The 16,070-nt window shown below is 39.6% G+C and overlaps 1 protein-coding gene across 1 annotated transcript; it reads left to right on the top strand.

Moving 5' to 3' along the window:
* The first annotated feature begins 2,736 nt into the window (after window positions 1-2,736).
* Window positions 2,737-14,945, top strand: LOC146325209 (putative helicase mov-10-B.2). Its single transcript, XM_084721083.1, has 23 exons — window positions 2,737-3,071; window positions 3,166-3,268; window positions 4,312-4,493; window positions 5,606-5,699; window positions 5,815-5,956; window positions 6,067-6,316; window positions 6,417-6,530; window positions 7,360-7,540; window positions 7,914-8,056; window positions 8,169-8,345; window positions 9,049-9,161; window positions 9,261-9,457; window positions 10,699-10,796; window positions 10,972-11,069; window positions 11,163-11,261; window positions 11,420-11,522; window positions 11,616-11,733; window positions 13,612-13,803; window positions 13,934-14,005; window positions 14,095-14,220; window positions 14,300-14,388; window positions 14,508-14,620; window positions 14,714-14,945. Exons 1-23 carry the CDS (start codon window positions 2,935-2,937, stop codon window positions 14,773-14,775), a joined length of 3,003 nt encoding a protein of 1,000 aa, XP_084577209.1. The 5' UTR covers window positions 2,737-2,934; the 3' UTR covers window positions 14,776-14,945.
* The last annotated feature ends 1,125 nt before the right edge of the window (window positions 14,946-16,070 follow it).

The following is a 16,070-nucleotide window of genomic DNA, read 5'->3' as shown; positions in this document are numbered from 1 at the left end:
TTCACACCTAACTGAAAAACATCATAGTGCACAACATATCAATGAAATTGTGAAACAGCAACAGGAGGTACTGAAACTAGACTGATCTATTGTACACACGTTTAGCTGTTTGAATACTACCAGTAAGAAGAGGAGTTGAGAGACTGTTGGCACTGAGATTCTGGCTTTCAACTGCATGTAACTTCCACTCAGTGCACTTTAATGACATTTAAAACTTTCGTTTTTCTGGGACTGCAGACATTTTTTTTAAGGCAGATGGACTTTGCCTTTGCCTCGCCTCTACCCTATTTTACCTTCCTGCATCATCTATCTGTTCCTCTGCCGAGGACAAGAGGAAACAAAACAATGACAAGACATAACAAAGACATGTGACATGACAAAACACACCAGAAACCTTGAGCCACCTCAGCCCTCCACCTGATGAGAGTTTAAAACATGAGGGACTTTAGAGACAAGAGAGAGATTCTCCACCTCACATGCCAACTAACTCTTATGAGGATTCACCTTCTTCACCAGTCTGGGTCACCATCCTCTTCTGTCACCCTCTACCCTTGTGGAGTTCACTGACCAGATAAAAGAGCTGGTCAGCAAAGCCTATTTGAAGGACAGAGACTGCTTTGTCACCAGCTGACTATGGTCCCATTCAAGCACTAAGTAGGTGCCAGAGTTTTCTTCACTTAATCAAGGTTTTAAAAAAAGGTTTCAAAAGTTGAAACTGAAATAATTGTTTTGGAGCCAAAGAAGAAACAGTCAGTGCTCAGCTTAAGTCCCTGGAATTGAAAACAGTCCAGGCTATTTTAAAGACATAATGTGCAACATTTTCCTGAAAAAAGATTTGACTCTGAAACATAACTCCTTTCTGTTATGGCCCACTAAAATTGTTGGTGGTGGATAAATGTGCAGAAAACCTGCCTCTGCCTGTTAATTCTCATTATTTTGCTGTGCTCAGGATACTTTTATCAACCCAAAACGTTGGTATTTGACATCCTAGGAATGAGACATGACAATAAACTGGCTTTCTGGTGCATTTACAAAGAGTTCAGACAAATCCTACTGATCAGCCTAACTTTCACAGTGTCTTTACGGGTCTCTCTAAACTCTCAGAATGATGCTGTTAGAGTCCTCATAATGTCCAGGACTGTGGATCACATTAGTCCAGTTCTCATCTATACACCGGGTTCCTGTGTGCTAAAGAACTGACTACACTATGACCTCTCTCACTCACATTGTCTGGAGCAGGTCTGCTTTCTGTCACCAGAGTCAAAACTAAATATGGAGAAGTAACTGTCAGTTTTTATGCAACACGTATCAGGAGCAAACTCCCAGAAAACTGGGGCTCTGCTCCAACTCTCAGTTCAAATCAGGGCTTAAGACTTTTCTGTACACTGCATTTTATTAAATTAAAAGTCTTCCTACCACTTAGAGCTCATCCAGGATGATAAGCCTAGTTTTGATGCCAGCACTGGCACTTTTATCTGTGGGCCCATTTACTGATGTATCATTGTGAAAGCACGTAGATCATTTCCAAATGGCTCCCTCTTTTGATAATCTTCACCCATTCTTTACCAAGTCATATTTTCTTTGAACTAAACACTGTAACATATATACTTATATTTGTTTTAACCTTAGAAAGTTAATATCTGGGCTCCCTAACAATTTTAAGTTGGCTGAATTTTAAAAGACAAGTTGAAGTAATTTTTTAATATTTCAAGACAAAGAAACTTTTCTCATCAAAAAAACTTGATACTAATTCAGTTGAAAATATGTTCAGTAAGCTTAGAGGGATAGTTCACCCCAAAATGAAAATTCAGTCATTAGCTACTCATGCTCATACTGACTGATGGTCAGGTTTAGTTTTTTTAGTCCACAAAACACTGCTGGAGTTTCACAGGAAAACAGTGTTGCAGAATCTCCCAAAACAATATTAGTGAGTGATGACCAGAAAAAACAAAACAAAACAAAAACCATAAAATGCTTCCATACTGCTGGTCTGGTGTAATCCATCTCTCCTAAAGCCCCGTTTGATTGAACTTTGTACAGTGCTTTCATTCAACTTGTAATTTAAAGTCAAAAGACTTTTGGAAGAATATATAAGAGAATAATTCATGAAACAAGCCGCAACGACATATATGTTCATGAGAATAGATGTGTCGACTCAGCTAAATTTCTTTAAATATTTTTTTACTGTAATAGTTTACTTAATATAAAGCTTAGTAGATTTTTTTAAATAAATGGAAGCATGTTACATTCACCAAGTACTGTTTCTATTCATGCTTAACTGTTTAAGTTTTTAGGGTTGAATCAGTGACAAAAGTTAAGCAGTGGATGTCCTTACACACACTCTGGGTTTGTTGTGGGTTTGTCCTATGTGTTGATCCAGCTTCAAATTTAACATTATTATTATTATTATTATTTTATTTCTTATTATTATTATTATCAGTCGGCAGCAATAATGTAGCTAGCTCCTGTATCTCTGATTGGTCAATTACAGAACTCCTGAAGACATGTTTTACACTAAATTATTAGTCGCGTAAAGACATATTAAGTTATTAAGCAGCAGTAGCATATGACTGACTGACTCATACTTATCAAATATTATTAAAGTCTTTATAGCCTCGTTTGTTTACAGTTTCGCTTTGTTCCAGTTCCAACTCGTTAAGTTTCGTTTCTCCGGGCTGACAAACTGCGTGGGTGCGCCTGCTATAAACATCCGAGCTATACCTGTTTCAGTGTCGCAGCTCTGCACAGTGTCAGGATAGAGAGACACCGCCCGCGTGGACTGTCCGGGAGTAAGAAAGGAACTGCAACGCTTCGGGATTTGCTCTGAGACGCAAATATATCTCGTGTGTTGATGAGCTATTTATCCCTATCTAGACGAACAACCCAGGTGTATTTATGTTTTTTGAGTAACTTCGATCATATCAGACTTTCATCATGGTTAATAATAAGAGGTTATCTTGGCTCTGCCAGATTGGACTGGACTTCTTTGAGTTTTTGGAAGAGAGTGATCGAGCATCCATCACAGACAGACTTGAACTAAGAGACATTTACAACACTGAGTTCAGGAGAAGGTGAGTTATCCTTCATTATATAGAAGATGTGAATCTAAACTTGACAATTTTATTATATTTCCGTAATTAATTTGTGTTTTTGTGCTGACTTAAGAATTCCAGGGACCAAAGATCCAAACTTCGGTTCGGTGCTTCATGGCCTTAAAGTGTTTAACAAAATAACAAGACGAAGAGACAATATTCGCTTCAACTCCTCGGTATGCACTTCCACATTGTATTTTAAGAACCTAAGTCTATCTCGGTATTATTTCAGTGTTATGCTGCCGCATTTGAGATGTGATCATGCAGAATCGAGAGTCACCAATCCAAAAGTTTTATTGACATTCAGAAATAAACAAGTTATCTATGCGATGAAACTCTTGGTTCCCTCTGTCTCTACCTGGTGCCGTCAATTATTCTACTTAAAAAGTTGGACTGTTATGTTTAACTTAAGTGCAGAGAATGAAGTCTGTGCAAAATAACAAATTAGTTGTGCATATCTTTGGCTTTCATCAACTTTTCTGTTTGGGTTTTGTATAACTTGGATGAAGTTATTTGGTGGCACAGTGTCTCATACAATATACAGTGTTTCAGTTTTAACATTTAGAAACACTAAATTACATAATTAAATGACATCTTGTCAATCACATGAAACAATTACTGTATGATGGATGGAGCCTTAATGTTGCTCTGTGTGTAACTGTCATTTAAAAATATAATCCTAGAGTTTAGTGGCTCTAATTTAGGGGTTAAAGTCTATTACACATCTGACCACTGTAAAAAATTATTAGGTAGGTGTGGTCATGAGTCTGTTAGACTGGTGATCACATGCAACAGTGATGTCACTTTGCATCACAGGTCAGTGACACAATGTTAAGTGTTAACACAAAACTATCTTTTTTAAATCTTGGTTCCAAAACAAAATAAATAAATAAAACTATTATGGTGGAGTTTTCAGGAGCTTTAAACATTTTCAGAGATTTAATGTTTTGAACCAACCACAGAAATGTGTCAGTTCAAAAGCAATGGCTTTGCCAAAATCACCAAATGACTTGAAAAATAATTGTTTGTGTTAGAACAGGGTGGTGTCACTTTCTCGGGAACAAAATATCCACTCTAAGACAAATCCCTTTTGAACAGTGCTTGCTGGTATATTTATATGCATTTAAATATTTCTATGCAGATTAAGTACCTTGAAAAACAGGTCAGCCCACTGCTGCCAATAAAATAAATAACTGACATGAAGTGATCTTCTGCACAGGTCAGAGCTCTTTATGTGGACCAGTGGCATTCACACAGGGGCCGACAGCCAGAACCTTCTCAGAGTGGAGCTGCCAGTCCCGGGTCAGTACAGGCTTTCACCTCTGGAGATGAAGCAGAGACAGGAGTTAGAGCCCGGAGGAGACTGGCCAGTCATCTAATGGACAAACTGAAGACAAACAGGTAACAGTGTCCTCTTTTGATTATCATGCTACCAAAAGTCTTTTGTCAAAGTGGGGTTGTTTTTATCAGTGCTTCTCTCACAACACTATTTATCTCACTACAAAAGTGCTGCGAGAGCAGTTTGCCTGTAGTGTCAAACAAAGAAAAGAGAAGAGAAAGAGAAACCTCAAGTGTGTTTGAACTTCATAGACAATAAGCAAAAGTAATTTAAAACCTCTGTACACCCACTCAGGTGTTTTCACTGATTCGGACTGATTAAATCTGTACTCAGGTTAAAAGTGGTTTGGAGCTTTGATGGGGATTAATTAGGTCACAAACCTCATCTACCAATAAGATGATAAATGTGTGATTTATCTCACCTTAACCGGTAAAAGAAAACTAACAATCAGTTGCAGTCTACACTCCCACACAGTCTTGAGCCTGAAAAAACTGAAAACACTCATGTGGGTGTGCAGAGGCTTACAATCAACAAGGTCAAAAAAGAAAAGGCAAAGGATCTAACTCTGAATTAACAGCAGGCTTCACTTGTGGCAAAAAATCGGAATCAGAAATATTTTATTGATTGATTGATTACTGATTCCAGTGAGAGATTAGGTTAGATTACACTCTAACTGAGAATAGAAATATATACGCATAGAAAATTAACAAATGAATAATCATAAACAAAACAGAAAATGGGTCAATAAGTAATCATGTTAAAATGCAAGAATGTTACCAATAACAATGTTAGCTGAAGTGTACTATGAATGCAGTATTGATACCAGTGTACCCGAGTTAAAGCATTATTGCACAATGTATTTATTGCACAAAAAAGCAGATGGAATAGGAAATTGGGAGGGTTGAGTTGAAAGCATGAATTGCAGAAGCTAGGACGGCTAGCATGCTAACAACAGCAGTCCACAAAGTTGTGAATGATACGGTTTTACTTCCGTCATTGGCCTTGCACTCACTGCAGCCCTCCTCATCATCACCCTGCATATATGTATGAGAGAGCACATTTGAAATTTGAAATTTGACTCTGTGATTTAATGGTGATATTCAGAGTCACACACACACCACTCAGCTGCCTTGAATACAGGATATCATAACCTTTGCTCTTCTTGCACCCACAGGGCTCAGTTCATCTCTGACAAAAATGGTATCCGCATCAGCTCTGACCATCAGTTTGAGAATGGGAAACTTTGCTTGAGTGTGGATGAATGTGAGGTATTAATGTTATAAAAACTGCAGCGTTCTCTGACGATCATCTCCTAAATCAGATGGACCCTTTGTTGTCATGATACAAATGTGGAGCTGTGTTTTTTTTTTCTTTTTGAAACAGTATGCGGTAAATCTGATAGTGGAAAACACTGGAACAGAACCTGTGTATTTCACCTACTACACCCCGCTGCACTGGCTTAAGTACTTTGCTCTGACAGATGTGCACAAAGTGACCAAGACAAACCCACTGTGTCTAGAGCCAGGTAATTTAAATATCATGATGCCATATTTGCTTAGTTGAAAGAGAATTTATGGACATAATAAACCACTGTGACTACAGTGAATATTATTACCTGTTCTATTCTTTTCTCAGGTCACAGATATGAAGTCCAGGTTCTTTTCTCCTGCACTTTGGTTGGTTATTATCCAGCTACACTGGCGTTTGAATTCAAACCAGACCTGCAGACCTCCACTGCGTTCTACATTGTGCGCTTTATTGAGGCTCAGTGTATAACTGCCTTAGGACGGGAGCTGGCACCTATAGCGCCCTACAAACCTCGTTCCCTCCCTGCCTGGACCCCTGAATGGGAGTGCACAATTGTGGATGGACAACATCCTGAAGGGTATTATTGATCACTCAAGACACTGTTAAATATGCAGCAAACGTAATAATTGAAATGTCTCCTGGTGATGGGTCCAACCTTTTCCATTTTGTCTTACCAGGCTGTCAGTGATGCAACTAAAAAATGTGGTTGAACTAAAACAGTATCGAATACCACCATTTGTGAACCAGCTCATCCAGTCGCTGAAGAAGTCAACTTTCTACGCCGATACAAGGTAAATTTAGTTATGTTTTGATAACACCAAAATCTTTTCTTGAAATACAGTATCCACTTGTAGTGACTGCTGTTATAGACAAAACTCAAGATGTGAACCCGGGTCTGAGATGTCAAAGTCCTGTGTGTTGTATGCCTACTGTCCACACCAGCTGCCTCGCAGAGACTCTGGTGTGCTAGATAAATGTAGCTCTCCAGTCACAAAAAAACGTTGCCTCTAAACATAATTAAGGCAGCAATTGCATTTAATTGGGAAGGCAGTTTAGTATAAGCCCCAGTTCCAAAAAATGCAATTATTTATATATATTAACTTTTTGACCTGTGTTCACTTGAATACAGTACAAATACAGGATATTTAATGTTCAGCGCCCCATGTACGGAGGCCGTGAGTCCTCTGCAGCGGCCGTGGGTTCGACTCCCGCCCATGGCCCATTGCTGCGTGTCATTCCCCCACTCTCTCGCCCCATTTCCTGTCACATCTTCAGCTGTCCTGTCATTAAAAGGCATAAAATGCCCCAAAAAATAAAATAAACACTCATTCTGAATTTTGCAGGCATCAGATTCAGAATGAGTGTATATAAAGGAACAATGAAGTTTTTCAGTTTGAACATTAATTATCTTGTCTTTGTACTTTATTCAATTGAATAAAAGTTGACATTTTACACAATGTCCTAACTTTTTTGGAAGTTGGGTCTGTAATATATGCAGTTTCTTGAGGAATTAGTGTGAACACAGACCAAAAACATAAATTAATGATATAACAACTCAGGTTCGTTTCTACATTATATACAATACCATAAAATGTGTTTCATTTCCTCTGCTCTATTCAGAAGAGCCTTGCTGGAAAGTCCCTTGAGCTGGGAGAACTACTCCGAGAAGTTTCAGCTGCTGCTATATCTGGAGGAGCAACAGATGGAGGTGGACATCAAGAGATACAACATCCCCAACAATGACAGAAAAGAGGCCATTATGACCAGAGACCCACTCAACAAGAAACTTCTCGTTCTGGAGGTTAATATGTGCTCACTCATCCACTCAAACAGTCACTTATTCTGTGACTTCTTCATTTCCAGATGATTTTCACTAGCTATTTACCTAAATAGCAGAGTACATATCATTAATAGGTATCATCACAGACAACAAATAACACTGGCATTGGCCATATGAAGCAAGTCTTAGTGATGACATGATTGTATATGTTTCATTTAAAAGACATTCTGATATTCACTCCTGCCTCTGGTCTCTTTTACATCAGGGAATATCTATCAGACATAAAAACAGACAGTTGCTCAAGTTTAATGAATTATTTTTAAATGTCACAATAATCCCTTGTGGTTTCACATTTGTACACAGCCGGTACACTAACAACATATTCACCTGCCAGGTACCCGGTGTGTCTGAGAACCGCCCGTCTGTGCTACGAGGGGATGCGCTGTTGGCGTATCCTGCAGGAGAGAAGAAGGTCAAGTATCGCGGCTACGTCCACAGTGTGCAGCTGGACAGTGTCAAACTAGGCTTCAGCTCAGAGTAAGTTCATGACATTAAAGTAACGGACAATAATTAAAAACTAAAAATATTGACTCATATTTAACATGTTTGTTAGAATCCAAGATTTACAAAGTTTGTCTTTTTGTTTCAGATTGCTGGATCACTTTGTAGAGAACATGAAGTTTCATGTTGAGTTCACTGTCAACCGCCTTACTGTGCGTATTCAGCACAGAGCAGCAGAGCTGGCAACCACATACGGACTGAAAGAGGTGTTGTTCCCTTCTGCACCCACCTTCCCCTCTCAGCAAGCTGAGCTTCCCCGTCTCAGGTTAGGCACGCTAGTGTATACATGACATGTTTCTTTTTTGACCTACAAAGTACCATGTGTTGCCTGGGTATTGTACAGGAGAGACGTGCAATGTCCCTCCTTCTACATATGAATGAATAATGGAAATTATTAAGCTGTACGTATGATAGCACAAGTCAACTAATGCTATGGATGAATGTATATATAAACATACAAACATACATGTAAATATGTCTGCAGATTTATGCAGCAATGACTGTATGACCTCAGCATACTGCAACTTAAGAAAACATCTTCACAAACTGAAAACAAAGTGTAGCATTTAGAAAATGTGGCCAAGAGAGAAAAAACACAACCAAACACAGGAACACTCCAAGTAGCACACCAAAAATAATGAACATGCTGGGACAGGCTTGTTGTAGCCATGGTTTGTGACCCATGACATTATTGATATCAGCTATCTGTGAGTGAAGCCTGTGACTTCCTGACCTCTCCTGACACATTTATCTTTTTTTTCTCTCATTATCTGTATTTTATTATCGTTTTATTTGATGATCCCAGTAAAAAAAACCTTCTAGTAATTTGAAAAAAGTTTCTCATTACAAGATAAATCAAGTTATTCTAACAGCATTGGCTCAACATCCACATCACACACTGTACATGTCAACATAACTGCTGACTCTGTACCGCTGACATCGTACCTCTACTATCTTCCTCTCAATAGGCTCTTTGACTCAAAGCTGGAGAGAAACCTAGAGCAATATCAGGCTGTACAGCATATTGTAGCTGGTTCATCCAAACCTGCCCCTTACCTGGTGTTTGGCCCGCCTGGAACAGGTACAGCAAATACCAGCATATTACTTTGTCTTGGTCGTCACTGTTTAAGCAGTCGAGGTTTGACCTTGTTATCCTACCATCCACCTCTTTTCTGTTTAGGCAAAACTGTGACTCTGGTGGAGGCCATCAAGCAGATAGAGAAGACCCAGCCCTTCTGCCACATCCTGGCCTGTGCTCCATCCAACAGCGCTGCGGATCTGCTCTGCAAGAAGATTCTGGACCACGTGGACGAGCATAAAGTGTTCCGCATGTACGCCAGCAGCCGGGATCCAAAAAGTGTCCCTGAACAACTGAAGGTCAGTGCTGGTGCATTTAATGCATGATGTTTGTTTTGGATGTGAAGCATTTCTTTGATGCAGAAGTTAAATGTCACAAATTCATTCAATTGGTCACACTTAAATTATCTCTACCTGTTAATTTGCTTTCTTGCTACAATACTTGAAAAAGAGATGGGATGTCTAGGGACTCAGGTGGTTAGAGTTGGATCATAATACAGATGTGTTGTCCAATTAAAGAACACACTATAGAGCAGAAACAAATTTTCTCATTTAGGTTGATTTGTTCAAACGTGGTCTGTAAGTACCAGTATCTCAAACAAACTATAATTTAGGACATATGCTCATATGCAGGTAAAGACTGTAACTACTGATCAGAGTGTATCGACTACCAATTTACCGCTGGCATACAAGCTCCCACAATGCTTATACTTTAGAGATATTACTGGCAGAGAAATAGGTGCAGAGATACGAAATAATCACACGTATTCTAATTGTAAATATCAGCACACTCACCTTTGAATATTTACACGCAGCAGCAAACAAAGGCAATATAGGTGAATAGCAAAACTAGAAGAGGAGAAACACCATTGTCTTGATGTCAGCCACAACAGAAGAGAAAAACTGAACTGAACCTCATGTCACAGCCTCCTAACACAGCAGCTCTGATGATGTCACATAAGGCTAGCTTTACATGGTAATATCTTCATGCAACACTGGTTTGTTGAAACTTGAAACTTAATGAGATGCATGGGCTCTGCAACACACTTGAAACTTGTCTGAAACTCAGTAGCAACAGTTGCAAAACTCTCGACTTTGTGAAACGAGTTTCATGCAACAGCTAATGAAAACGCTCATAACTTGTCACATGATGACATCAAACTTTCCACATTGCAAACATGTCAACAAATTTTATTTGATTGATTTCAAATTGACAACAGCTTATCACCAAAATAAACAAAATATTAAAGCAGAAGATGGTCTAATGGATGTTTTCAGAAGGAGATTGTTGACATTGACTTCATGTGCTGTCAGCAAACAAATGTGCGTGAGACAAAGTTTGTTGACATTGCAGTTAGTAGGTGGCTAACATTATTCTTGGTTGAGTTATAGCTAAGCTAACAATAATAATAATTACTGCAAAGTTTTAATAAGAATCAGAGCAATTATCTAAAATGCAATCTTATCAAGATACAGTTTTGTAACAGTGTCAGGACCTGCCAACAAAGACCAATTTATTTCATTATACATTTTTTTCACAGGCATGCTCTAACCTGGTGGGGGAGTGTTATGTTTTTCCTGCAAAAGAGAAGCTGATGGAGTACAAAATCATAGTCACCACCCTGCTAACTGCTGGAAGGTAGTGAAGTTTGCTCACCTGCATTGCATTATAAAAAAGATGTATTTAGCTGTTGCATACTACACTATTGACATTATTTTTTTATTCTCTGCCATCTAAAATACTTTGAGTCAATACTACAGACGACCTGTGAGAGTAAGTTTGCTAATATGTCTGTGCCCTCTGATCTCTGCAGACTGGTCACAGGAAACATCCCTGAAGGTCATTTCACACACATTTTTGTGGATGAGGCAGGACATGCTGTGGAGACTGAATGTTTAGTCCCACTGGCAGGTAAAGAAAACAAACAGCAGTGTGTTTTCTGTAACTGTATTAAACTTGTTTTATGTGTTGGTTGACTGTGTTTTTTTTATCTGTGGAACAAAGGGCTGCTCCATGCAGAGACTGGTCAGGTTGTTCTTGCTGGAGATCCCAAGCAGCTTGGACCCATCCTCCGATCTCCTTTTGCACTAAAATACGGCATGGGTGAGTACAGACACGCTCACATATACATTGTCCTGTTTATAACAACTTAGCTTGGGTGAATGATGTTCTGCAATTCGGCTTTTGTTACACACAAACCTTAAACTTGAAAACATTGTCCTGTATGTATTACTGGAGTTAAAAGGCTCTCCCGTCTGCAGGAATGTCCCTCTTGGAGCGCATGATGAGTGATTTCCCTCTGTACCAGAAGAACGAGGGCGGATTCAACAAGCGCTTTGTCACCAAACTGCTGCACAACTACAGGTGTGGTAGAAGAGATGGTTGTTGACAGAAATAATGTATTTGAATTTCCGCATTTTTTTAAAATCTGTTTTCATCTGTGTTTGTCGTTTTCAGGTCCCACCCTGCTATCCTGAAGATTCCCAACGAGCTTTTCTACGACGGAGAGCTGCAGGTTAGCGCAGATGAAATTTTGCGCAACTCCTACTGCAGATGGGAACACCTCCCGAAGAAGGTAAAGATTCTTCTTTCACCATACGCACATGCATGTACACACTGATCATTCAGAAATCAAAGAGACTTGATTAAGTCTTTGCAATCTGCACATGTGCATGTCTGCGTGCATGTGTGCATGTGTGACTAGTAGACCTGGGGCCTGAATTACGAAGCAGGATTTGTGGTTATGGAGGACTTTCAGAATTAACTCGAGGTTTCTGGTTCACTTCTTACAGGGGTACATCGCCATGGTAACGTACGCTGAACATCTAAGCTGTTCTGGAGCAGGTTATGTTCTAGATTTAGAGGTCAATATGGATAAAGCACTGCCTGCTGACCAATCAAATCACTATATTAAATGGCACTGTGCATTACATAGATCCTGTAGATCGGTGCGTTGTGCGTGGAGGAGGGAAAAGTGTTTTTCTTTGTGCTTCTTCTTCATTCTGCTTTTATACACCAATTTCATCCCACACCAACAACCTGTTGTACTTAAAAATATATGAAAGTAAGCCTTCTGACCACTTTGAATTATGTTTTTATATTTACCTTTTATTTACTCCAAGTCTGTCCATATAAAGCAGAGAGGGTCACACTTGCACATATATCATTTAATACATTTGATCATCTGTCTACAGATCAGATGACAGACAGATTATCAGTAAATATATGAAATTATGCATTTCTCCTTCAAGTCAGTATGAATACGTCTAAGCAATACATTAATTTAATAGAGCACACAAACTTCATTATAGTTAGATCTACTCTTGCTGTAATTAGAGCATTAATGATGGAGCAGTGGTATTATAAGGTCCTGTGTCCAGAGTGTTTTCCACCTGAAAACATCAGGCACCCTCCTGAAAAGACCCAGATGCTGTAGTGGCATATTTTTCATCATGGTATTCACCATGTAGTGCCAAATTTGGCATACTCTTCATGGTATTTTCCTTAGGGGTATGTCACTCAGAAGGATATTCACAATCATGTGGCACACCCAGAAGTCAACTGCTAGGGGATAATTGTTGGGAAATTTATGTGATATTTGATTTTTTTAAAAATAGTTAATTAATTCACATGGACCTAAGGGAAGTAGACTTTCTTTGTGTAAAAGACCGAAGGGAAATGCTGAAGGATAAAGAAAATGATACACAGTTATGTTCGGGTGAGAGGAGGAGACTCTTCAGAGCCTCCAAATAGTATCTCACAAGGTGCATTGACGGGTATTCATCAGTCTAATCCTGGGATTGGCCCAAGTTTGTTGATTTTGTTATATTAGCGGATCAATAAACTTTGTATGGCAGAATCCCCCTCCCTCCTCTCTGCAGCTCGTCTCTCGTCACTCGCAGTTGTGATCAGTCATCATGAAATAAGTAAATATTTAAACGTACACAAATCGGACTTGGAGTAAAAAGATCATGCACCACAGAAGTGTACAGTAACATTATGATTCAATGTCATAAAAAGTTTTTATATCAAGTCCACACATCTGTCCATATTCACATTCTCTCTCTCTCTCTCTCTCTCTCTCTCTCTCTCTCTCTCTCTCTCTCTCTCTCTCTCTCTCTCTCTCCCTCCCTCCCTCCCTCTCCCTCCCTCTCCCTCTCTCCCTCCCTCCCTCCCTCTCCCTCTCTCAGAGAACTATTGGTCAGGCCAGTATAACATAGAATGTGCGTTAATTGCGCATAAAAACAATTAGTTGCGTTAAAAGGAATTTGCATTAACACATTATTAATGTGAACTGTGGTACACTTTTTATTTATCCCAGCTTGATGTTTATTCACCTCACAGCAGCACAGTATTCAAAAGAACTTCTCTAAATAATATCTAAAAACCTAAAGTATTTTCTTTAATATTATTTCTGTTCTGAAATATAAATTATGTGTTGCATTTCTCTCAGGACTTCCCGGTGATCTTCCATGGTGTGACCGGTGTTGACGAGCGTGAGGCCAGCAGTCCTTCATTCTTCAACGTAGCAGAGGTGGAGGTGCTGATGGACTATGTGAGGAAACTGCTGCAGACACATGGCAGGAAGGGCCTGGCTACCATCTCACCCAGTGACATAGGCATCATTGCACCCTACAGGAAACAGGTCAGAATTTATTAAGTTCAACACACACAGAATACCTCTACAAAATAGAATTACAAACCTGTTGAAGTGGAAATAGTAATAGTAATATGTGGATTAAAAGATGGAGCTGATTTTTCTGGGTGTTACACAGGTGCAGAAAATCCGTAAGGCCCTGGACAAAGTTGGCAAAGACTTTAAGTTTAAGGACATGAACGCCCTTAAGGTAACTAAACATTTCACACTTGTGTAATGTAAAACACACAGCAGAAGCGGTGTTTTAAGTGTTTATATATATGTATATGTGTGTATCAGGTTGGATCAGTGGAAGAGTTCCAAGGTCAGGAGAGGAGAGTGATCATGGTGTCTACAGTTCGGAGCAGCCCCAATTATGTAGAGATAGACAAACAGTTCAACCTCGGATTTGTCAAGAATGAGAAGGTATACAACATAGACATATGTATGTATACTGTGCAAGTATGCACTAAACATCATTCTGACACACACTTTTCTTGTTCAGAGATTCAATGTGGCTGTGACTCGAGCTAAAGCCCTGCTGATTGTGGTGGGAAACCCCAGAGTGCTCAACACAGATCCTACCTGGGGCCGGTACGTGTCGCATGGCTAGCTCTCATCTGTCAGCATTAACATTTAAATCAAATATTCAATCCAAGAGAGCAGTCCCTGTTAACATTTTTGTTGTTCTCTCCCTCCCTGCTCTTCTGCAGGTTCATCCAGTACTGTCGAGATGAAGGAGGCTACACTGGTTTCAGTCAAGCAGAGGAAGACGAGGATGTGGTGGTGAGACTCGCTGCCCTCTACATCAGCATTGAGGCCACAGGTGACAGAAGCATATATTTATTTTCCATTAGTACCCCTTCAAAATGCTTTTAAAACTTTTGAGCCGATGTTAAACTTGTGATTTTCTTGCCAGTGGAGACTGCAGAGAGTGTTGTCCAGCAGCTCTTGGACCCAGAGTGGAGGAACGACCTGTGAGGGAAAGGAGAGACCAAACTTCCATCCTTCCTTCCCTTTTCTTCACTAGATCCTTCAAAGAAAAGATTCATGACAGTGGTTTTTGCACTCAAAATTTTCAAAAAGGGCTTAATAGCACTTAAAAGTACACAGTAGTCTTTTTTTTTTACCTTCTCCCCTTTCAGAAAATGTGTGTTTGCCTCCCCTCATCGCATGACAGTGGGCTTAGCACCACCTTTATATAGGTGACCGTCCCACCCACTGAATACCTAGCGAATCACAGTGGGCAGTGCCGGCGCCCCAAGGCAGGAAGCTGACCAATCAGAGCAGACTAAGTTTTTCAGTAGGTGGGACAGGAGCAAAGACAGCTGAAACAGGGTGAATAAATGTGCTGCATCAATGGCCTTTTTTTTTTTTTTACATTAAAGTCTGTAAACCTATTTTATTATCAGCCCCAAAAAAAGTATGAACCTGAAAACGAGCATAATATATCTTATAATGTTAACTATATAAAACCAAAGATGGGCAAATGTTGAGGGGAAACACTGCACAGCCAATATGCACAAGACAAAAATAACATTCCAAAATATCTCTTTAGTGTCAGATTATTGTTTTCTTAATGTCAGCTATATGAACTTGACCAAAGACAATGAAGGACAGGCAGCTGATTTGTGTTTTGAGCAGACAGTTTGTCTTCAGCTACCTCAGTGGACTGCACTTTCAAACGCTCCTTTTGCCCTTTAAAGATCACAGCAAATGATTTGGAGGCTTAAATCTTAAATTTTAAGACTCACATTGTAGTGGTAAAAATCTTCCCAAGCTGCATTGCATAGGGCGCCATAGGATTAATTCCAATGCCCTTAAACAAGCAGCAGCTGACATGTGTTGACACTTATGAGGAGATCATGGGGAGAATGTGTGGGTGCCTCTTCATGTGAACACCAATAAGAGTCGTGTCTCAAGCTGAGTGGTGACGTTGTCAAATAACAACTGGAAGTCATTTATCACGAATTTTAAAAAACATATGACGCAAAGATATTGGTGGCAGACAGTGATGGGCGGATTGAGTGTGGAAAGCACCCAGAGGTCCAGATAGTGATACACCAATATGTTTTGGGTGAACGTAAAAAATATAAGGTAGGAGGGGACTCCTAGGAGCCCCAGAATGGTATAAGTTGAGGGGATTTCTTCACTGTTCTTCAGTCTGTGCCTGGCTGGACTCAAGTTTACATGGTTTTCTACTGAGCCTGTTCCATCTCCAGTGATCTCTTCTTTCCATGATTGCCTGAGTGATTTTTTTCCTTACTACAACAGAG

The sequence above is a fragment of the Lutjanus erythropterus genome, chromosome 6 (assembly GCF_056507025.1).
Source record: "Lutjanus erythropterus isolate fLutEry1 chromosome 6, fLutEry1.hap2, whole genome shotgun sequence".
NCBI classification, from domain to species: Eukaryota; Metazoa; Chordata; class Actinopteri; order Lutjaniformes; family Lutjanidae; genus Lutjanus; species Lutjanus erythropterus.
The sequence above is the reverse complement of the archived record's forward strand: the minus strand, read 5'-3'. Positions and strand labels throughout refer to the sequence as shown.

Coding starts and splice junctions, on each gene's coding strand:
- LOC146325209 (XM_084721083.1), top strand. CDS start 2,935: ATGGTTAATAATAAGAGGTTATCTTGGCTCTGCCAGATTGGACTGGAC. Junction 4,494..5,605: donor GACAAACTGAAGACAAACAG/GTAACAGTGTCC, acceptor TTGCACCCACAG/GGCTCAGTTCATCTCTGACA. Junction 11,262..11,419: donor TGCACTAAAATACGGCATGG/GTGAGTACAGAC, acceptor TCCCGTCTGCAG/GAATGTCCCTCTTGGAGCGC.